The sequence below is a fragment of the Archocentrus centrarchus genome, chromosome 3 (assembly GCF_007364275.1).
Source record: "Archocentrus centrarchus isolate MPI-CPG fArcCen1 chromosome 3, fArcCen1, whole genome shotgun sequence".
In the NCBI taxonomy this organism is placed as follows: Eukaryota; Metazoa; Chordata; class Actinopteri; order Cichliformes; family Cichlidae; genus Archocentrus; species Archocentrus centrarchus.
Genome location: NC_044348.1, coordinates 14,268,572 through 14,291,537, shown reverse-complemented (window position 1 = coordinate 14,291,537; position 22,966 = coordinate 14,268,572). Strand labels below are relative to the sequence as shown.

General features: G+C 40.3%; 2 protein-coding genes across 4 annotated transcripts in view; one reads left to right on the top strand and one right to left on the bottom strand.

The window, feature by feature from the left end:
- The window catches only part of apba2b (amyloid beta (A4) precursor protein-binding, family A, member 2b), a 72,305-nt gene extending 55,302 nt beyond the window's left edge, over positions 1-17,003 (top strand). For all 3 annotated transcript variants that reach the window (XM_030725338.1, XM_030725345.1, XM_030725353.1), the window contains 7 exons: positions 1,257-1,343; positions 7,576-7,761; positions 8,934-9,113; positions 13,396-13,608; positions 13,986-14,105; positions 14,568-14,708; positions 15,702-17,003. In XM_030725338.1, the coding sequence (XP_030581198.1) occupies positions 1,257-1,343; positions 7,576-7,761; positions 8,934-9,113; positions 13,396-13,608; positions 13,986-14,105; positions 14,568-14,708; positions 15,702-15,773 (999 nt within the window). In that variant the 3' untranslated portion in view covers positions 15,774-17,003. The remainder of the gene's footprint in view (positions 1-1,256; positions 1,344-7,575; positions 7,762-8,933; positions 9,114-13,395; positions 13,609-13,985; positions 14,106-14,567; positions 14,709-15,701) is intronic.
- A 1,656-nt stretch (positions 17,004-18,659) lies between these two features.
- sord (sorbitol dehydrogenase) lies at positions 18,660-22,440 on the bottom strand. The gene is made up of 9 exons (XM_030725059.1): positions 22,251-22,440; positions 22,129-22,162; positions 21,584-21,748; positions 21,160-21,319; positions 20,931-21,049; positions 20,664-20,729; positions 20,372-20,550; positions 19,272-19,393; positions 18,660-19,103 (listed from the first exon to the last, which is right to left on the bottom strand). The coding sequence occupies exons 1-9, from the start codon at positions 22,302-22,304 to the stop codon at positions 18,938-18,940; spliced, it is 1,065 nt and encodes a 354-aa protein (XP_030580919.1). The 5' UTR covers positions 22,305-22,440; the 3' UTR covers positions 18,660-18,937.
- Positions 22,441-22,966: the final 526 nt, after the last annotated feature.

The window sequence follows — 22,966 nt, the reverse complement described above, 5'->3', positions numbered from 1 at the left end:
AAGACCATCCTCTCACCTTAGCATTTTATTGATTGGCTGTCCTTTTCAAGCAGAAGGTTTGAACAGCAGGTGGGTGGGGCTGCTGTGCTCACAGTCAAAGCTGTGGGCCTGAGCTGACCATTTTATGGGTGTGCCCTTTGACATCAAACAAATCAGTAAGAGTGTACAGTAAGAAAACTGTCTGAACGGAGGTGTTACGTGCAGTCTGAAGCCTGAGATTAGAAGTTATATGAAAGGGACTTCTTTCATTTAACTTATGACATTGTTACAGAATAAATATGACAAAAAATAAGGAAAAGCAAAATAAGTTTCAGAGATGTAAACTATTTGTTGATTTTGTACTTTGGGTGACTTTAATTCAATTTAAAAGTCAAATTCAATTCTTCTCATTAACCAAAGAATCTGAAGCTTTAAGTGTTTGAAATATTTGTGTTAAAAGGTCAGTAAGCCAGCTTAAATAGATTCCTCACATACCAAGGCGAGAGAAGGAAATAAAGCATAACATATTGAACAGAATAATCTTCTACCTCAAAGCCAAATCCATACAAATGCAAAACCCATGTAATCCATAATTTGTGTTTGCAAATACTATTTTTGTCATAGTATTTGTTGCACATTTTGTACCCTAAAGTAAGTTAAGTAGTATTTCTGATGTCGGATATGGATAAAAACTGATGAACAGGTGCAGGTCACAGTCCCCAAAAATGTTAATTAGTTACTTAAAATAAAATGTTAACAATCTCTTTTATTTCTTTATCAGATTGCTTTATTTAAATGCATAAAGCAATTTTAATTAAACTAAAACAAATGTAGTTTTATTAGATTGCAGCGCAGACTGATTAGAGGGAAATGTGCACAAGCATGTTGTGTGCTGGGGCTGCATTACTCTCACTGGTGTAACAGCCAGCTGGTAGGGGTTTAGTGTTAAGCTGTTTCTTGTTTCCATGCCAGCTCACCATCTCCGTGCCAGGACAATTGATGTAAACTAACGCCTGTGCAAAGCACTTTCTTTTTCTTTCTTTCCCACCTCACCTCTAGACTCAGTAGGTTGTCCATGTAACAAGCATTTTTTTTAACTGGGCACTAAACTATAAGCATGAATTTCAGAGATATAAAAAGGCTTTCCTACATGTACAACAGGGACCATTCAGACAGCTGTGTTTACAATGAACAGTCAGGCTTGGCACAAAGATCTTGAACAGTCAAAGTCAAACAGGGATGATTTAACCAACTCTTCTGTTTGTATGTTACTTCAGAGCGCAGATGGAGATGCTCAAACCCTCACCGAGGTTGATCTGTTTATCTCCACCCAGAGGATCAAAGTCCTCAATGCAGACTCACAGGTAAGTGCTTCATGTTTCTGTCAGAAGTATATTTTTCCACCTGTGAGAATAAAAGCTGTTTTCCCAGAAACTATAAACCAGCAGATCAGGGGAATGCTGTTATGTCATAATTGTCATAACAGCAGCTTAACTGTGACACCAACTGCATCCTAGAGCTTCCCCCAGCTCTGATTGTTGTTTGTTAAATCCTGTGACGTCACTGTCTGAATTCCTTTTGACCATGGCTAAAAATAGATTCTGCAAAGCCAAAAAAATGCTGCAGGAACATCCGTGCAGCACTACCTTATGCTTTATTGTGTAGTATGAATATCCAAATAATAAATATCAATTTAAAGATGCAGCATGCTTTCTTAAATTGATATTTGAATACAACAAAGTGAGACCCAGAATTCATGGATGCACTCAATAAAGTCAATGATACATTAGTGTTAGCTGTACAGAAAAAGAAATGTGTCACAGTCACATTGCTAACACAAGAAGCACATAAACACAATATCCTAAACACAACATACAAAACTACAGTGATTAAGCAAAGGAGCTGAAGTTTGTGACTAAGCTACCATTAAAAAAATAGCATTACCTTGCTCACCTTTTTACGTCAATGTGGCAAGGTCATAAAAACAATCAAGGATTAATACAAATAATTTGTACAGTCCTAGCAAATGTGTTTCCAGGGTATGGTGACAATAAAACCAAAATGTTGACACAGAACAAACGACCAGGCAGCAAGTAATTTAATCAATGTTAGCTAGGTAGTGTGTTAGCAGACTGTTGCTAGTTATGCTTCTGTAGAGCTAACACATTTCAGCACATCAGCTCCAGAAAGCTGTTACAGGTCTTTATGCAATCCTGTGAAAAACTGAGTTTAGCCTTACTGCTTCCATAGCCATGTGCTGATAATCTAATGTACATTAACCGATCATCAGCGAGTGTGGGCACCTCTATAAAAGCTGATGTTTTGACAGTTTGTGGGTCTGGTGCATTCAGATACAGTACTCCCTCGCTACTTTGTGGTTTGCTTTTCGCGGACTCGCTGTTTCGTGGGTTTTCAATCAATATTAGTGTTCAATATTTATTGCTGTATTTTCGCTGTTTCGCAGGTTTTTGCGGTACTCGTTCTTCACATGCGTAGTACGTGTTGTACAGTAATGTATATATTTGGTGTATAAGTGTGTGGGGAGGGTTTATAAAAACTTAAAATAGTGTATAACTACTAACATAATGTATAAGTATTAAAATAAATATAGCATCCCTACTTCGCGGATTTTCACTTATCGCGGGTGGTCCTGGAACATAACACCCGCGATAAGTGAGGGATTAACACAAAGCCACAATCTTCCTCAAGTTCACCTTTCCACAGTGACGAAGATTAAGTGAAAAACAATTGTCAGTCTTTCCAGTAGTGGAAGTCTCACCAAATTCACCCCAATGTCTGACAAAAAATCTGGGAACTACATCTCAGACTCTGCAGGTCTCAGTTAGTATGCTAAATGTTAAAGTTCGCAGCAGTTTAATTAGAAGAATACAGAACAGGTATACAGTAGGTTGTTTGGAAGTGTTGCCTGGAGAAAGCCTCTTGTCTCTAAACAGAACATGGCAGAACAGCTTAGGTTTGCAAAGCTGCATCTGAACAAACCACAAGACTTCTGAAACAATGTCCTTTGGACAGATGAGACCAAAGTGGATTGGCCATAATGTGCAGAACCACGTTTGGAGAAAACCAAACACAGCATATCAGCACAAACACCACATTTCAACTGTCAACCACAGTGGTGGAGGGGTGATAGCTTGGGCTTGTTTTGCAGCCATTATCAACACCTTGCAGTCACTGAATTTCAAACATGAAACAGATGAAAAAGAAACGGATCAAGGACGTGTGCACAGTTAAAGTCCAGACCTTAAACCAATTAAAATGCTGTAACAGGGCCTTAAGAGAGCTGTGCATAAACAAATGCCTGCAAATTTCAATGAACACACGCATTATTGTAAAGAAAAGTGGGCCAACTTTCCTCCATAATGATGTGAGAGACTGATGATGTCATACAGAAAACAATTACTTGACGTTATTGCTGCTACAGGGTGTTCAACAAGCAAATGAATCATTGTGTGCCTAGTTTTTCACATTTTTCACAGGGCTGCATAGTCTTGTGAAAATTTTCTTTTTCTGTGAAACACAAAAAATCTCATTTTCACCGTCTATCAAGCAGAAGGAGAGAAACCTCTGCTGCCATCCTCATGCATTTCAGCCCTAAGGTCTCTCCACCACTTGAAAGCCTCACCGATGGTAATGCAGCTCTTCATCCTTGCCTGATCATAGCCCGTCTTTCTCAGTTTTTATTCTGACCTTTTCATCTTCGGCTGTTTCTTCACCATCTCACCTTTTTGACAATGTGATTATGTTACGATGTTCAACCGTTCCTCTTGGTCTGCTCCTATCCCCCGTCTCCCTTCCCCCTGTCTTGTTCACAAGCACAAACATGCCCAGTTGTTAGTAATGTTCTGTCCAAAACTGATATTTAGTTGACTGTAAGGAGATATTCACTGAATTTCTGCAAGTGTATTGAATTAGAATGACTTACTCCACCTTCAACCTTCAAAAATGCCTAAAGGTATAATGTAGACTATATTTTCTTCAGTCATTAATCCCTCTGAAACCAGACAAAAAGTCAAAAATCAGCTTGGAGTCTGACTTTCCAAAGATCTTTGTGGAGTAAAAATCCCATGTATCTGTCATAGTTCTCCTCATTCAAGTTTTTACACAAAAACCTTCTCTTCACTCTTACAGAAACTTGCCTTTAAGCTTTACAGCAAGCTGTGTTGTGAAGCAGCAGCACTAGTCTTCACAGGAGGTATAGTTTTTGATGGAAGCAGCACACTTCCGAGAGATTTGCAGTTCTGGAGATCATGAATAGAGCCTTGTGCTCACAGTAACCGTTAAATGTATATGCGATAGATGATTCATTGGCAGTATTTCAGTCTTAGCTGCTGCCTGGCCATCTGAGCAGTGTCAGAATATGTGTGTGTGTGTGTGTGTGTGTGTGGGCAGCCGCCTGGCAGACTGCAATGCAGAGTCCTTTTTTCCATCTGGTTGCCACTGGTCCCAGATTCTGAATAAAAAAGCCTTTTTCTGCATGTAAAAGCTTGATGTAGCTTACACTGGGTTCCTGACATTGATTCATAATAAGAACAACTCCAGAGGTGGGGTGGAACAACAGCACTTATTAGGCCAATATAATTAAATCACCACACAGTTAATGACAAATAGCTGGGGAAAACAATTAGCATATTACCATAAAACATGAACAAATGAACAATGAACAAATGCATGTTCCTCTCAACAAATCCACAGATTCACCTTTAAAGTGCAGCTTTGCCTCAGTACCTCATACATTATAACCCAAGACAATTATTAGGCTGAGTTAACATACATGATTTTTTTTAATTAACACAAATGCTCTTAGTTTTTCACGCACCTGTTCAGTGCTCTTAGATGAAAATCTGCTCAGTGCAATTTACCGGGATGCTATTGAGCCATAATCAGATTATACAGCAGGCTTGAATTCAATCAAAAGTAGGCATGTTTGTTTTCTGTCAATAATACTTTCATCTCACTTCTCACCCTGAAATGAATAATGCAGCTTTGATAATGAGAGGAAACAAATATGCTGCTCAGTGGCTCTTTAATTTTCAGATATTAATCATCAAAGGAAACCAGCTGCTGTCAAAAACAGGATAATTACAAGTAACTGTCACGGCTTTGCAAATTTAGTATTAGGGGAAAAAAATAGCAAACATTTCTGTGAAATACATCATTTTGTCAGTTAAAATGTGTAATTATGAAGAAGATCTCTGCTTGTTTCTTGGTTTCAGCATAGATTCATTGTATATGCATTTGTGTGTCCTCTTTTTAGGTTAGTACTGTAACCAAACTGTAACCAGTTTTAAAGAAACAGTAGTTAAATAGGATTTACTGTATATTGCATGACATTGTGTCAGCCTGTGCAAGGTGTACCGCATCTTTAGCGGTACCCTGTAACACTCATATGGGATTGGCTCCAGCGACTTAGAATTAAATAAGCGGTTGGGTTGATGGATGGCATGTCAGTATCACAGTGAAGACAGTGTTATCAGTAATAAACCATAAGCTGTGTATAAAATGAGACATAGAGACTGTGATGTCATATGCACAGTTCTGATACAACCCGGGTTAGTTTTTTTTTACTGCCACATTGCACTCACTCACTCACGTACACACACACACACACACACACACACACACACACACACACACACACACACACACACACACACACACACACACTGTGTAAGTACAAAAATAATATCATATACCAAAAATCAATAATATCAATAGCATAATTCCAGCTTTTGATCATGGAAAACAACTGTAATGTCTGTAAGCATGGAACAAATGAAAGAGGGGAGACATGCCACAGTGGGTGGGGCAGCCCTTCTTCTTAATTACACTATAGTCATTATGGCTCACAACACATTACTATACACATAGTGTATAGTGTTGTCGGGGCAGGTGTGTTAACCAGAGGTTGGTGAGTGGGGCTGCTGAGGCGGCCCCACTCACCTCTTCAGTCCTGCCCCTCAATTTTATCTTCACCTTAGACAGTGAAGGTTTTTTGGGGGGAGGTGTCACATCTGTCCCCTTAATTTTAATAGCACTCTAGATTTCACACATTCATACACAGCCATTTCACCTCGCACACACATACACTTGATGTGGATGGGTGTGTCTCTGTGTGTCTGCATGGTTGATGTATGGGTGAGTGAGTGGCCTTTATGTGTGTTTGTGTGTATGCAGTCAGTATCTCTTTTTGTGTGTGTGTGTGTGTGTGGCTGGGCTTGGGTCTGGGTCTTGCTGAGCCTTGGCCCCTATGGGACATAGGTTGTGGTCTGGGGTGGCTTAGGTCTCTTCAGCATGAAGATGGGGGTGTCTGCCATGAAGATGGGGGGCTCTGCTGGGTGTCAGGTGGTCCTTGGGTGCCAGCAGCCTTGTGGTCCTATTCTCGGCTCATGCTGGGATGGCCGGCCTCTGGTGGGGTTTGCTCCATGTTGCCTCTGGCCGTGAGGGCTCCGTCTGGGGCCTCCCTCCTTCTTCTGTTGGGGTGGGCTCTTGGATGTCATCGAGATGTGTGGCCTCTTAAGTACTCTTGGGGGGGTGCAGACAGTATGGGTTTCCTGGGTCTTTCTTTGTCTCTGGCTCCTGGGGGGCCTTGTTGCGGCTCCTCATCCTCATTATCAACCATGTTTTGTGACAAAGACAAATACACAGACATTCACCCTCTCTCTCTCTCTCTCTCTCTCTTCTCTTCTCTCTCTCTCTCTCTCTCTCTCTCCTCTCTCTCTCTCTCTCTCTCTCTCTCTCTCTCTTCTCTCTCTTTCTCTTCTCTCTCTCTCTCTCTCTCTCTCTCTCTCTCACTCACTCACACACACACTCAAACACACACACATGCAACAAAATTGTTGGTTTGTGTATCCATTTTTTCTTTGTTTTTTTCAGGTGCTTTTTTTAAATATATATATATTTTTTACAGGTGCAGCAGTTGGTAACCCATTGTGGTTTTCTACTTGTGCTCTGTCTTTTTATTCTTACATTTTCTCCTATTTCACCCCTTTTCTTTTTCTTTCTGATTTTTTTTTTCTTGGCTGTCAGCTCTGGCATTGCTATATTACACATGTACTCAAGACTTGAAACTAGCGATTGAAACCAGAAGTCATAAATAAAATGTTTACTGAGGCCATAAATGACATGAAAGGGCTTCTTTTTGCAGGAACCCCCTGCAGACAATTGGAAAGAATGCAGGTTTTAAAAAGAAACTTCACTTTTCAGACCCAGAGCCTGCATTCCTCTTTTATATACAGTATTTTTAGATATTAATATTAAAAAGGAAAGGCCCACGCCCACATTCACAAACATTTCAACTCACAGACTACTACTGCATACAGTTACAACAACCATAACAAAGGAAAACACAGCTTTAGGTAATGCAACAAAACAACAAAATAAGAGTGGCAAGTATTAAACCAACAGCAGCAAGAAAGTGAACAAACAGTACAAAAAGACTGCTTTCATACCCGTTGACATTGTCATTACAGTCTTTTCCTCTATTGTTTAGCTTATAAATTCACAAATAGAACAACTAGTACTTGTATTCAACTGTAGAATATTATTAAAGTGGGATTTTGGTTGATGTGCCAACAGGAAACAATGATGGACAACGCACTCCGCACTATATCCTACATTGCTGACATCGGAAACATTGTGGTCCTGATGGCAAGACGCCGCATGCCACGCACAGCCTCACAGGACTGCATTGAAACTACACCCGGGGCACCCGAGGCAAAGAAGCAGTACAAAATGATATGCCACGTCTTTGAGTCTGAGGATGTAAGCAGCTCTTAAATAGTTTTCAGACTGACAAATCCACTGTGTCTCTATGTGTTTGTGGGTGAATCTTCTCAGGAGAGAGGGTACACAGATGACAGATGTTATTTTTTGTCATTATGTAAGCGTTCTCATTTGGCAGATCCTTTAGCATCTAAAGATAGTGAAGATGACACTTGCGATTGCCTTGCAAGTGCTGTGTGAGTGTCAGGAAATATTTCAGCTTCCCACTTATCACCGTTATTAACTTCTACAGTTTGACTCCAAGACATCATTTTATTGCTTTTTTCTGAATTTAGTGTTGTTAAATTATTTCAAATACTGTCACTAATATAGAGAAATTCTAAAAACATTTTCGGGCACCCTGCAATAATCACTTAGAGGAACCCACTGATGTGAAATGATGTAAATTGGCTGGGCACTTTTGATTTTTTTTTTTTAATTAATTTATTTTAGGACAGAGATCTGCTGCTTGCCTTGTTGAAGCATATTCAGCAGGACTTGGCAGCATGAACAATGTTGCGCAGAGGAGCCAGCGACTTAGTTTCTGTGCCAGTCAGTATAAAGGCTGGGCTCCAATCTGTAGCCTCCTCATCTAATTTTGCTGCCAGGCTTTAAAGGCCGGCCAGAGTTATAATGGAACCATTCAGCTGCTCATCCATCAGCTTATAAACTGTTTGTGCTATTGTGGTTCCACTGTGGCTGCATGCAGTGATTCCTGCATTTTTTTTTTTTTCTGCTTTTTATTGTTGTACATAACAAATTCACGGTGGGACTTGGGGCCATTACTGTCTGCAAAAAGAGATTTATATGCAAGTATAGAATTCAATTAAACAGGGAAAATACAGCTTGGAAAATGAGTCATCATTCAAATTTATACAAGGTTTATTATTGCTGTCTGTTGTCTTCATTAACCTTGATTTCGCCTGAATTAAAGAGCAGGAAAGTATGCCTTTTTTTTACCGGTCCTTTCTTAGTGGCAAAATATAGCCACTAAGGGAAAATCAATATATATTATGCCTTAAAATATTCCTGGCACAGTCACTTCCACTGTTGGTTGATGCCACTGGATGCTGTTTGCTCCCTCTGTTGTTATTTATATGCAGCTCAGTTTGCTTTTGTGGATCTAAAACGAGATCACAAACACGTTTACAGGATGACTATTCTTTCTGCAGGCCCAGCTTATCGCTCAGTCCATCGGCCAGGCTTTCAGCGTAGCTTATCAGGAGTTCTTGAGAGCCAATGGCATTAACCCCGAGGACCTGAGTCAGAAGGAGTACAGTGACATCATCAACACCCAGGAGATGTACAATGATGACCTCATTCACTTCTCCAACTCTGAAAACTGCAAAGAGGTGGGTTTATATTTCTGTAAACCTCATAAGAAAGAACTGGGCATAAACAGTGAGAGACTGCACGTGGCACAAATCGCACTCATGCTGCAGGGCCATTGGAGACATGCACTACTATTGTAGCTGTTAACTAATTAGACAGATTAAGATGCAGATGGTACAGTAAAATCTACTCCAACCATGTCAACTCTAGCTTATTTTTGCAGTAGCATTTCTGCTTTAGCTAATACTGTGCCCTGAAAACATTGCTCAAGGCTTTTGGTGAATTACAAACCGTGAAACAGTTTCTGGTTTATGAGCAGAGAGACTGAAGGGGGACAACTGCACAGCTGCTATATTAGGGGCACATGAGTAATTTACAGTAATGGGGAACCTGGGCTTTCTTGAAGTACTAAAGCTTCCCCACCTTACTAACTGTTCCAAGTCATGTCTTGAGGCTTTATGTGTAGAGGAGTAGTATCAGCTGGTCTAAAACAGGAAAACATATTCAACATTATGACAGTACTAGAATATGCACAATAGCTGAATCTAAAAAGGCCTGTTAAGTCAAATATGGATGTGATAAATTACTATAAATAAATTACTGGTAATTGTCTGTTGCTTAAATAAACATTCAAGCTCAACAGAATTTGGTTGTAAAATGGCATCTAGCGTAGATTGACTTAACTGTGGCAAAGTGTTTGTACCATAGTCATGGTCAGTTCAGGTGCTGGAAATCCTTGAGAATGTTTTAATTTTGTGTTTTCAATGTTTGAAAAGTGCTTGAATTTTGGATATGGTGCTTGAAACTGTAACTTTTTTTTTTTAATTTAAAAATAGCTATCTTAATGGTTCACTTATGAGATGGAGAAAGAAAGATTCGGAAAGCCTAAAATGATGTCAGTCTGTTTGTGACCCCGGCCCCCCCCCACCCCGAAAACAGAGAGTCGCCATTTTGATAAGTGTTGGCTGGAAAATACCAAGTATACAAATTACAATTATGGATAAGACGAGTATGGAATTATATTTAGGTCAAAAGTCACACGCGAGAAAAAAACATGTCATGCAGGTATTCATTCCTTGTGATTAAATTCAACAACTCGCGTGCGTAGAACTGCTGCGCACAATGAAAAATCCATTTCATAGCCTATTAACTGGCGCGTCTGGTCCGCGGGCCGAATGAAGTGCAGTTTATATGGCAGGCTAGACCCTCCCATTTTTATTGACACCTATTCGGCCAATCATGTTAAGAAATGGGTTTGCTAGAGCCAGTGATACACAGAGGGCGTCACGTATCTTTGTCAGGTGATTTGGTGCAGCCAGTTACATGATTGGCCGAATGAGGTGTCAATAAAATTGGGCGGGTCTCGCCTGCCATATAAAAGGGACTACAAACGGCCCGTCTCCGGGCCTTAGCCAGTTAAGGGGCTAAACTGGGTTTGCTTACAATCTGGAGAATCAAGTTTTCAGAATTAACTACCAGTAGTTATTGTTTTCTATCAATAATACCATCTTTTAAATGTGAAGTAATTTTGAGTATCAATACGTATCACAGTGTTAAAGTGCTGGAAAATCTTGAAACAGAACCTTGCTGGGGTGGCTGTAGCTCAGTAGGTAGAGCAGGTCACCTACTGATCGGAAGGTCAGCGGTTCGAATCCTGGCTACTCCGGGCTACATGCCAATGTATCCTTGGGCAAGATACTTAACCCCAAGTTGCTCTCCGACCGTTCTGTCGGAGTATGAATGTGTGTGAATGTTAGGTAATTAAAAGCACTTAGCTTCATAAAAATGGAAGTGCTTGTATGAATGGGAGTGCATGGGTGAATGCAAACAGGTTGTATAAGCGCTTTGAGTGCTCTGACTGAGTAGAAAAGCGCTATATAAGAACTAGTCCATTTACCATTTAAAAAGTGCTTGAATTTCACCCTCGACAAGTGTATGAACCCTGCATAGCAAACTGAGATAACAAAGGAGGTGATTTGAGATGCTGTGAATATTAATGCCAAACAGAATATTATACAATAATATATACTGTTCTTTGAGCACAAAATCCAAGTGCTTTCTGCAATCCACATTCTGCATACCAGGCCTAGCATCTACTCATATTCTACAGTCGTGTGTAGAAAGTTTCACGAATGTGGCTGCTCTATGCAGTCCTGTGGAAAAACTAAATACACTTTTGGCCCACTCTTTACAACATTGCTTCAGTTCATTGAAATTTGCAGGCATTTGCAAAAGCTCTCTAGGCCATTCTATTGTAGATCTGCTGCTGTGCTTGTGGTCATTGTCCTGCTGCATGACCCATTTTAGGCCAAGCTTTAGCTGTCGGACAGATGGCCTCACATTTGATTCTAGAATACTTTGGTATGCAGAGGAGTTTATAGTGAACTCAATGACTACAAGGTGATCAGGTCCTGTAGCTGCAAAACAAGCCCAAATCATCACCCCTCCACCGCCGTGTTTGACGGTTGGTATGAACTATTTGTGCTGATATGCTATGCTTGTTTTCACCAAATGTATTTCTGTGTATTATGGCCCAACATATCCACTTTGGTCTTGTCTGTCCAAAGGACATTTTTCCAGAAGTCTTGCAGTTTGGATGCAAACCTAAGCTGTGCTGACATGGCAGTCCTTCCAAACAAGCCACACTTGTTCAGTCCTTTTCTAATTGTACTTGCAAAAAAGCATTTTTCATACACTGCCCAAATTTGAGACAACCAGTGCAGTCCAAAGAGGACTAACTTGTCTGCCAAACAAAACCTCTTTCAGCTGCTGAATCCCTGTTATGGGGGTTAGCAATATCAACTCCTAATGGATATTTTAATATATTTCAGATACTGATGTATATTGTAATAGAATAAAACCTATTTCCAAATATACATACTTTATTCTACTTCAACAGTTGATTTTAATTTCAAGAAGGTTTACATATTGTATCTTTTTCATGTCCAGCTTCTCATTGCTTGAACAATTTCATGTATCAAGTTCAATGACTGATACAAACAGGCCAATCAGCTAAGTTTATATCCATGTCTGTCCAGACTTGGCCTTTGACCTTGTGGTTCTAAAATGTAATCACTTCATGTTATCCCATTATGAGTTAGTTTTGGCAGAATTAGTGTATGATTTCTTGAGTTCAGCCTTCAACCACCAAATTCTAATCAGTTCACTGCCGAGTCCAAGTGAGCATATCTGGCAAACTTGAAGAAATTCTCTCTAGGCGATGAAGCTGGTGTTTGCTCAGATGCATAAAGGAGCAGGGCGATTGTATTACTGGAGGCATGTAATCCATTGTGCACTCCATTGCACTGATAGGGCCACTTTTGGCATTTTGTATTATTATGGTTATCAAAGCTCAGAAAAAACAGGAAGACCACACAGATAATGGAGTTTAAATAACCAGAATGTCTTTAGTTAAATTAGACTCAAATGTGGAATGGCTATGTCTGTAATGTTCTGAGTGTGTAGATGCAAGCATGTGGCGCAGATATCTGAAAGAAAGACAGATAACTGATAAGCAAACTAAAACCCAATCCAGCCATGCTCCTGCCTGCTGGGGAGAAGAGAGGGAGAAGGTTAGCTCCATTTTTTAACTTATTATAATAGCTAATAGGATTTGCACCCAAATGATCCAAGCACGTTCCTCAAAGCCTTCTCGAAATACACCTAATAGGACCAGTTTGGAATAATGGGAATATCTTATTTTGTTCTTCCAATAATTTTTTAACTTCAGATATGACCAATATGACAAATACTGTTATTAACCTCCACTGTTAGTAAATAGAATAGAATAGAACTTTGCCTTCCATGGAATGTGCCTTCCATCACGTTTGTCTGAGTATCTGTATATGTTACGTCTGAGTTCACTTTAGTGTCTCCTTCATTTCTTTCATTTGTGCTGTTTGAATTGAAGGAAAAGAAACTTAAGAGGAAATCCATTTGCAGATAAAATATGCAGATAGCAAAGAATAATGTAATCTGAGCTAATCCAAAGATTAAGGTAAACAACATTTCTGCAAATCCAATTGTGTAATAGACCAGTAGTCCACATTGATTTGCAACATTAGCTGTAGCAGTCCAATCTGACCAGAGATTTTAATCAGTTTCTGTATAAACAGCAATCCTAAAGCCATGGCTGTAAAACGATTGCACAGTCTCAGTGTAATTTCTGCAGCATATTAAGACACCCCACCATTGTGGCCCATGTGGTTTCAAATGTGGTTGGAAATGTTCTGTTCATGATGAAACTTTAAAAAAAGAAAAACAAGACTAACAAACTCCCCCTTCTTCCACCTGTCTCCACAGCTGCAGCTGGAGAAGAGTAAAGGAGAGATCCTGGGTGTGGTGATTGTGGAGTCCGGCTGGGGCTCCATCCTGCCCACAGTCATCTTGGCCAACATGATGAACGGCGGTCCAGCAGCTCGCTCTGGCAAGCTCAGTATCGGAGACCAGATCATGTCCATCAACAACACCAGCCTAGTGGGGCTGCCACTCGCCACCTGTCAGGGAATCATTAAGGTACAGAGACACTGAAGAAGTGGATGGAAGAGGCAGCTGAAGCTATGAAGTGCATGCTAGCTTTGTTTTAGAACAGGGGTAGGGAACTCCAGGCCTCGAGAGCCGGTGTCCTGCAGGTTTCAGATGTGTCCCTGATCCAGCACACCTGAATCACATATAGAAGTCATTAGCAGGACTCTGGAGAACTTGACTGCAGACTGAGGAGGTAATTCAGTCATTTGAGTCAGGTGTGCTGGATCAGGGACACATCTAAAACCTGCAGGACACCGGCTCTCGAGGCCTGGAGTTCCCTACCCCTGTTTTAGAAGTTCACCCACATAACTTCTGTGAATAAACCTCTTATGTTTGTGTGTTTTTCTGTCTCTTGTGTGTTAAAGGGCTTAAAGAACCAGGTCCAGGTGAAAATGAACATTGTCAGCTGCCCTCCTGTTACTACAGTCCTCATTAAGAGACCAGATCTAAAGTATCAGCTGGGTTTCAGTGTCCAGAATGGCATTGTGCGTATGAATTAACTGATCTGTAGACTAGTGATTTTGATATTAATACCAGACTGTGCATTTTTTAAACATGTTGTTTTAATTAATGAACACATTAATTAGTTAAATGATATTTTTAATGTTTTATTTTCTATAGTTCCTGTTCGCACCATGCAGCATGTACATGTTTCGCTTTCTCGTGTTAGTTAAGATTGATTTGCGCATGTTTTTCTGTGTTGATATATTGACGAAGCCCTGTATTGTGATAAATTGATATTTAAACTCAGACAATATTTAAATGCTTAATATAATCCTTACTAACCCCACCCACCTTTATCTTTACCAAGATTCTAATGTGTCATCAGTTCATTATGGTGTGTTTCAGAAGTAGTGATCATATTTCTGTATTTTTTTTATTTCTTTTTTTTTTTAGAAAATGAAAATATGAGTTAATTTTCTTATTTTATTTTTTCCCCTCTACAGATATGCAGCCTGATGCGAGGAGGCATTGCTGAGCGAGGTGGGGTGCGTGTAGGTCACAGGATCATAGAGATCAATGGTCAGAGTGTGGTGGCCACAGCACATGAGAAGATTGTCCAGGCCCTCTCGAACTCTGTTGGCGAGGTTAAATTGATACACACAAGCAAAACCTTTTTCAAAGAGAACCATAACTTACACATATATACATTTGCAAATACTGTGACAGTTTTAATACAACTAACTTTTTTTTTTTTTTTTTTAACCGTAGGCTGATTATAAATGATGGATTTAGCCACTGTGGCTTCATCCACTGGTTTTCTGAAACCAGATGTCACAAGCTAGGAGTGGCTCAGACTGACAGTCTGTCATTTAATTATTTACCTGTTACCTAATTAATTTGGTATAGCCATGGGGCAGTATAGATAAAGCTGTAAAACTTATGAAAATACAATTAAAAGTCCAAAAGTTTATGCCAGCCTTTAGATTTTCCAAGTCCACCCAGTGGGCCAGATTGTAGTCATTGCCAGGCTGATTCTGGCCCCTGGGCCTTATGTTTGCCACCCTGCTGTGAAGAAACTGTGAAGAAAATAACTTTAGCATGTTGCTTACCTTTGACATGTAGACTACACATTTTTAACAGCCTACAGTATAAGCAGTACATCACAAACAGGAGAAGTCTAAGCAAAAAGTTCAGTGGATGTAATTCTTGCATTTTGGATGTAAGGAAAAATCATAAATATGGAGTAATATGGTCGAGTTAAGTTTAAGAACAGAACTAGATCAGTTAGTCACTCTGCTTAAAGAAAACACTTGATACTATAGATGCAAGTGTCTGTTCACTCATTCACTGCTTAATGTGCTGGCAGTTCTATGTGGGAGACTAAATTGTGTAAGATACAGTAATAAAAGATTCTGCTCAGATCATTACTTTTGTACAGTTGAAAACCCTTTAAATTGCCTTTTTTTTAACTGTCTCCTTACTGCGCAGTGAGATTTCTCAGTTAGCATCCACTGATTTTACATTACTGTTTATGTTGCATTTACAAACACACACTGACGCACACCTTCTTATTCTTCAGTTTTCAGCTGATTGTCCATTTCACAGATCCTGTGCTGTTTTGTCTCGCTCTCTGCCAGATTCACATGAAAACCATGCCGGCAGCCATGTTCAGGCTCCTAACGGGACAGGAGACCCCCATGTACATATAAGGAACAGCCAGGGACCGCTCCACGGGACAGGCAGTCAGCTGTGGTCAGCTATCCTACAGACAAACCGGGGGGAGGATTACTTCTCCCTGACCTTTCAGTTCTCTTTTTTTTCTTCTTCGTCTTTGGGCTGATGACTTCAATTCTTCATCATCTCTCCCTTGTCTGTGCTTAACATGCAACAGCCATTTTATTGATACTGGATGCTTAATCCACCCGACCAGCCGAAGAGACAGAATGTGTGTGTGTGTGTGTGTGTGTGTGTGCACGCGTGCGTGGATACTGTTTGCTATTTATTTGTCCTGTCTGTGCAGACTTATCAAATGAATGCGTCACAGTTTATTTTTTTATATTCATGTAATGCAATATGATACTTCTACTCTACTTTCTTGTATATTTTCATTTTCATTTCTGTTAATTTATTCTCATGTAAATACATATTTTGCTAATATTGTGAGTGTAGGCAGTGAGGAGGGAGGGGCCAGCGCTGTATTGTAAATATTTACTGAATCTTGCTGTTGAACTGAAACTATGATGATGGCAAAGACACAGATGTCGTCATAGTTGCCAGTGAAAAGGGGAACGAATCGCGTGTCTGAAATGTTGGGTTTCGATGTGCTAAGAGGATAACAATGTACATGTGAATCAAGCCAATGCTTGGAGCAGGGGTGTTACGGGAGAAACGCCATATCCTTTTACTTTACATTTTAAGGCAATACACGAGTTCAGCCTCTGAGTGGCAAGTCTTTTCTAAATCAAACACATTCAAATAACAAGCGACTATTAACATGCATTAATTATGCTTTTGAATCTCAAGTCACATCTATGAAAAGTTTCTTTTGTGTGCTTCTCTACTGTGTGTTCATCTGAAACTCATGCATACTATGAGTGGACTGTGAATGTAACTTTGTTATGTGAGCTGTCTCATTGCCATACGCAGTATTAGAATGTCTGTACATAAAGAAAAACTTGTCTAGTATTGTGCTCATGTTTAAAAAAAAAAAACAGGTTTAAATCACCGCAAACATCTTCCCAACTGTACGTTGGCCTTCATTTTTGAGAGGGAAAGAGAGAACTGTGAATCACACACTGTGACAGAAAAAAAGGCCTTACCGCAGCGTAATGGCTTTGCAACACATTGTAGTAAATTTTAACCGTAAGAACATTATCTGTGTGCATGCCTCGTAAAGTAGAACCATGTCATTGTGACAGGATAATAAAATATGAGCTAAACCTGGCTGTGATTTTTCCTTTTTTTTTCTCCTTATTTATTTTTTTTACTGGATCAAAAATGCAAAAAAAAACGTTTACACTCACCAGGCACTTTATTAAGTCCATATAGCTAATTAACTGCTTTAAATCTTCATGGCACAGACTCAACATGGAGCTGGAAACAATTCTCAGAGAGTCTGGTCAATATTGACATGACAGCATTACACAGTTGCCGCAGATTTGATGGCTCCACATCACACAATGTAAATCTCCCGTTGCAACACATCCCAAAGGTGCTCTACTGGACAGAGATCTGGTCACTGTGGAGGCCATTTTAGTACAGTGAACTCATTGTGATGTTCAAGAAACCAGTTTGAGATGATTTGAGCTTTCTGGCACGGTGGGTTATCCTGCTGGAAGCAGCCATCAGAAGATGGGTACACTGTACTCAGGTGGTTACAACACTCAGGTAGGCTGAGGCATTTAAATGATGCTCAGTTGGTACTAAGGAGCCCAAAGTGTGTCAAGAAAATAGATCAAGCAGTTAATTGAGTTGCTGTTGCCTTTCTGTCAGTCTGACCATTCTTATCTGGCTTCACCAAGGCATTTTCACTCAGAGAATTGCTCACTGGATATTTTCTCTTTTTCAGACAACTCTCTGTAAACCCTGGAGATGGTTGTGTGGGGAAATCCTAGATCAGCAGTTTCTGAAGTACCTACATCTGGCACCATCAACCATGCCACATTCAAAGTCACTTAAATCACCTTTCTTCCCCATTCTGATGCTTGGTTTGCACTCCACCATATCATCTTGACAATGTCTGCATGTGATTGGCTGATAAAGTGGCCAGTGAGTGAATATTTTCATGTTGAAAGATAAAAAAAAAAAAAAAAAGAAATGCCATGATTAAAATAAAAGCCCTTTTGTTTAAGTGTTCATGATACAAGTCACAATTTTGACTGGCTGTTCAAAATGTATTTTGGTCAGTAGTAAAATGAAGTATTTATGGGTAAAGAGGATTACTACAACTAAATGACAAAATTACTATATTTAGACACTTCAGGTAAGACTGATCTGAAAATCAGGCTGCCATACTGAATGTGTCAATTTCACAACAAACAAAAATTCTAAGCATGTTTAAAAGAAGAAGAACTCAGCATTCTTTACCATTATGTAGTGTGAAATAGCCTATTTTATTGCAGCTACTTTGACTTGTCAAAGAAGAAAAACTACAGAAGTCAGTGGGCGAGGATACACAATACCAAAGCCTCATCCAAACAGAATGGAGCCGTCTTTATCAGTTTTACTCATGCTTTTCATAATTCAACCTGCGTGCCATGAAAGGCAATTATGTGACAGTTTCATAATAGGTTTCCATTCTAAAGCAAAGATGCAGTGTTTTCTTCTGACTGCTTAAAATTTTAGTGAAGAAAATACATTAAATCTTTGAGAGGAAAAAGCAAAGCTGTGCAGAGACATTTTTTGCAACTCTGTTCTTATGCGCCAACTGCTTAAGGTGCACAGAGGAATGTCTCAGAGGATTTAACTGTACAGAAAGCTGGAAGAGTACTACACAGATTCCAGTTAATTGAGATTCCACTTTGAGCTTCTAGTGGCCCCTAGTGCTCACATTTATGTAATAGAGATCTGACAACTAGGATATACCGCACTGTAGAAACACCAAATATTGCAAGATTTTTTTTATTGTTACAGTATTTAAATTAATCTTTAACTTACAGATGGAACTGCACATTTACATACAATAAGTCAAGTTTTAGTATTAGAACCATTGGGCACCAAGCAATAGTTAAATGTACCATTAATGCTAATTACATGTGCGCCTTACAGGCACTTTGTTCACAGCGTGATCAGTTTTAGGGTTTTTCCTTTGGAACTAGCTCTGTTCAGGTCAATGTCCAGTTTGTGCCAGTCATACTGAGCTCAGTTGATCTGTTCAGGGGTTTTGGTCATCTTTGTCGCACTTTAACATCACTTTTATTCCAAGACCCTGACGCGTGGTCTCAAAGGCCTGAACTGCCTGCTCCAGAGGGAAACGATGAGTCACAAGGGGCTTGACATTCACTTTACCTGACGCCAACATAGCGATCGCCATTGGCCAGCTGCAACACAGAAAACATGGTTAGCAATGTTTAAATTACTGAATGATATGAACTTTGGCCAAAAATAAGAATGTCTGGTCTGAGTATTACTGCCTTTAAAGGTGGTGGAACTCCATCTGACAGTTTCAACATCTGCTTAAAGAACAAAGGAAATAACTGATTTCTTACGTATTGCAGTAGCGGAAGACTCCTCTGATGTCTACTTCTCTTACAGCCGCATTAATCAGAGGAACTGTGGCCATCTCTGAGCCAAGACCCACCAGCACCACCACACCTCCAGAACGTGTTGTCTGGTAGGGGGAAAACAAAGTTTGATTTTATTATTTACCAGATACTGAAACTCAAGTGAGGACATTTCTGCTTCATGATGGGACAGATTCAGAACATTGACAAAAGATGTGCATGCACATTACCCAAGTAAATACATCTGCAGGTGTTACCCCATCATGTTACTACTTGTGGAGATAATTTGGCTTTAGTTGGTGCTCCATTTTGTTTGGCAGTTTAACCTTACATCATATGAGCTCATTAGGTATTATGCAACTAAAAATCTTAACTATTGAAATCTAAAGGACATTCCTCTGTGTAAGTTCTCAGTCATCCAGGTCATAGTCTCTGAAGCTTGGAAGGAAAGGGGAGGGAAAAAAAAGGGGGGGGGGGTCACTGGACTATTTCTTGAAGACGTTACCAACCCCCCCCCCCCCCCCCCCCACTTACAGTCCGATCCTGAGCTCCCTTCCCAGACATCTCAAACCCCATTCACACCTCTGTTCCAGTGACCTCAACAGGTCACATGAAACAATGGAGCAAAGTCCCGAATGTGGTTTCAGATGAAACCACTGATTGTAATGACCCATGTCTCCTTTCACACCTTGGCGTGTGTGATTATACACATGAACAATAGAGGGTCATAACCACCTCCAGGGGACTCCATTTGGTGTGAGAACTGAAGAAGCCTTTCAGATCAGAGGTGAAACAACAAAGTCCAGTTGCCTTTTTTCAAGCTCCAGAGACTAAAGGACATTTCTCTGCTGAGTACAAGTGCAAACCTGCATAAAACTTTAATATTCAATTAATGTACTGCACTTAATGCTTGAACACACACACACACACTTTAGATTCCACCACTGATGCAGACAATAACTTGAAGTTTTGACATATCGTCCAGTAATATGCATGTTTTAAAATTCCTTTTACTTCCTCATCTACAGCTTGTATGAAAATGTTTCCTAAGTGAATGCAGCTTTAGTTCTTACTGGGCCACATACATAAATGGCAGTCTGGATGCAGCTCTCAACACCAGTGCATTCAATGGTAACGTGAGGCCGAGTCCCCAGCATGTCCGCCACACTCTTGGCCAACTCCTGGGGTCCATCTCCACTCTTGACAGTCAGCAGGAAGTCTGCGCCCAGCTCTTTAGCCATAGACAAACGCTCCTCTGACAGATCTGAGCACAGAAAAAAAAAAAAAAAAAAAAAAAAAAGTGAACTTATGAGTCCTGATCTTCTCAGAATGTGAACACTGCAGTGAAGATGGCCACTTAAGTGGAAGTTGCATTACCAGATATGACAACCTGCGAGGCCCCCATTGCCTTGGCCACAAGCAAACAGACCAACCCGATAGGTCCTGTACAAAGAGGGGAAACATGCACAGTAAACACTGAACCAGTACTCAAAGCCGTGTTAGCACTGTTCTTTAAAAAGTATAGTTGTGTATCAGTGCGACACAAGGTATAACTTGCTGCACACCCTGAATCTGATCTGCGGCATCTTGTTGATGGAATATTACTAGAAGATTGGGTGACCTCTTTTATGGTTTAATTTTTACCTGCACCACAGACAAACACAGTGCTGCCGAGGGTCACACCAGCCCTCTGGCAGGCATGGATCCCCACAGACAGAGGCTCAATGAGCGCCCCCTCCTCAAATGTGACATTATCAGGCAACCTGAACAGTTTGGTGGGGGATAAGAGGAAGGAAAATTCAAATGAATTCATTTGCTAGCAGGCAGAGATGAGGCAGTCAAGTAATGATGGTGCAAATCTTGGGGGGGTTACTTGTAACAGAAGCTGGCACTGTGCGTGTAATAGCGACAGAGGTTTCCATCATCAGGGGGTGTGGCACAGAAGAAGATAGTGGGAGACAAGTTATATCGTCCAGTTTTGAAGAACTCATCCATCTCACGGGGCACGCCAGGCTCAATGGCCACTCTGTCACCTTGAAAATTTAAAGATGTGAAGATTAAAGCACCTGATGGTTTTGTCTATGCAAATCTCAGTGTGGCTGAGTGCAAACTCATTTAAAAGCAAGGACTAGGGTAGGGTGTGAAGTTACAGTACCATGAATGCATCTAAATGCATGTAATGCAATGCAGATGATATGAAAAGAAATGTTCAAGTTTGTTATATGTAAGAAAACAAAATAACCAGATTTTAGTTTGAATTTTAGGACACACTGCCTTTGGTGCATAATTGCACTTACCTACTTTAAGGTGCTTGACCCCAGAGCCAACCTTCACCACTCTCCCTGCTGCCTCATGCCCCAACACCATGGGTTTCGTGAGCACAAACGCCCCAATGCGGCCATGCTGCCAGTAGTGCACATCTGAGCCACAGATTCCTACAGAGTGCATCTGCAGCAAAACCTCTAAGCACAAAACAGACAAAAAGAGGGATGCAGGGAGGACACCAGTCTGAGTTCAGACCACTCAGTTTCCCACATTTTAATTTGTTTGACCACATGTAAGTTAAAGGCAATGCACACTTTCAGTATACCTCTAGCCAAAAATGCATTTTAAAGTAGTAAGTAGTAGTTTACACAGGTTTTCTTCCCCAGTTTAAAATAAAAACAGAAACTCTAAAGTGGAAAGCAGCTGCAATAATTGTTCAGTTAACTGAATGGTTTAGTCTAGAAATGATAAAACCTTATTCATGCTGCACAGTTTTTCAAATGCTTCTTAAAATTGCCTATACAATATAAGCTGCTCCTAAGTGCAGTGCATTCACTTTACTAGAACAGATTTGTACCGTTAGGTCCTGGCTCCGGGACAGGGCGACTTTCCTGTGAGAAAGACAAAACAGCTGCAGTCAATTGAAGTCACAGCGTGAAAATGAACCAGAATATATAACATTACACGCCGGTTTCATACCAGCCTGAGGTCCCCTTTAGCGTGCAGCACCACAGACAGATTGTCTTGCGCCATGACAGAAATAAGGCTGAGCTCACGGCGACGTGAAATCAACAGAAAGCACAACAAAGTCCGAAAAGCGATAACCCGAAGCGCCTCCGAGCTGTCAGTTTCAAAGTTCACCAGGAAGCGGCAGGACACGCCTTCCTGAAACAAAGCCTGCGATTGGTTTAAAACGCTGCGGGAAGGTCCACTTGTAGGGGTGGGTGCTACAACGTAAAAACATTAAACTGCACCAAAACTACTTTTTACTACTCCAGTAAAGCTTTGTACTATGTTTTTATTGATTATAAATTGCTATGAAATCTTTGTATGAAATGTAATTAGCGAACAAACCCTTCAACGTCCATCGTACTACTCGAGTCAGATAAGACCGTCCAATTAAAGAGGGGAGGTAAACCTCAGCGGATCAATAAAGAACAGCTACAGTGGACAGGAAGTAACTAAAGTTCAAATCAGATTTACTCATTGGAGGGGGCTGGTGGGTAATTACATTTATTTACTTTGGCTAAACAGACACTTAAACATGACACGGCGGAGGTGGCACTCAGTAAAAATAGTAGTAAAAACCAGCAATGTCAAAATTAAAATAGAACTGGCAGCACTGGTGGGACACTGTGTCACTGTCCAGTATAGAGAAAAAGTAGATAAAAGCAAGGCAATTTGAAAAAAATAAG

Excerpts from the sequence above, each read along its gene's own strand:
- sord (XM_030725059.1), bottom strand. The coding sequence starts at position 22,304 with ATGGCGCAAGACAATCTGTCTGTGGTGCTGCACGCTAAAGGGGACCTC. Across the intron at positions 21,749-22,128 it reads CCCGGAGCCAGGACCTAACG|AGGTTTTGCTGCAGATGCAC; the intron begins GTACAAATCTGT and ends TTTTGTGCTTAG. Across the intron at positions 21,320-21,583 it reads GGTCAAGCACCTTAAAGTAG|GTGACAGAGTGGCCATTGAG; the intron begins GTAAGTGCAATT and ends TAAATTTTCAAG.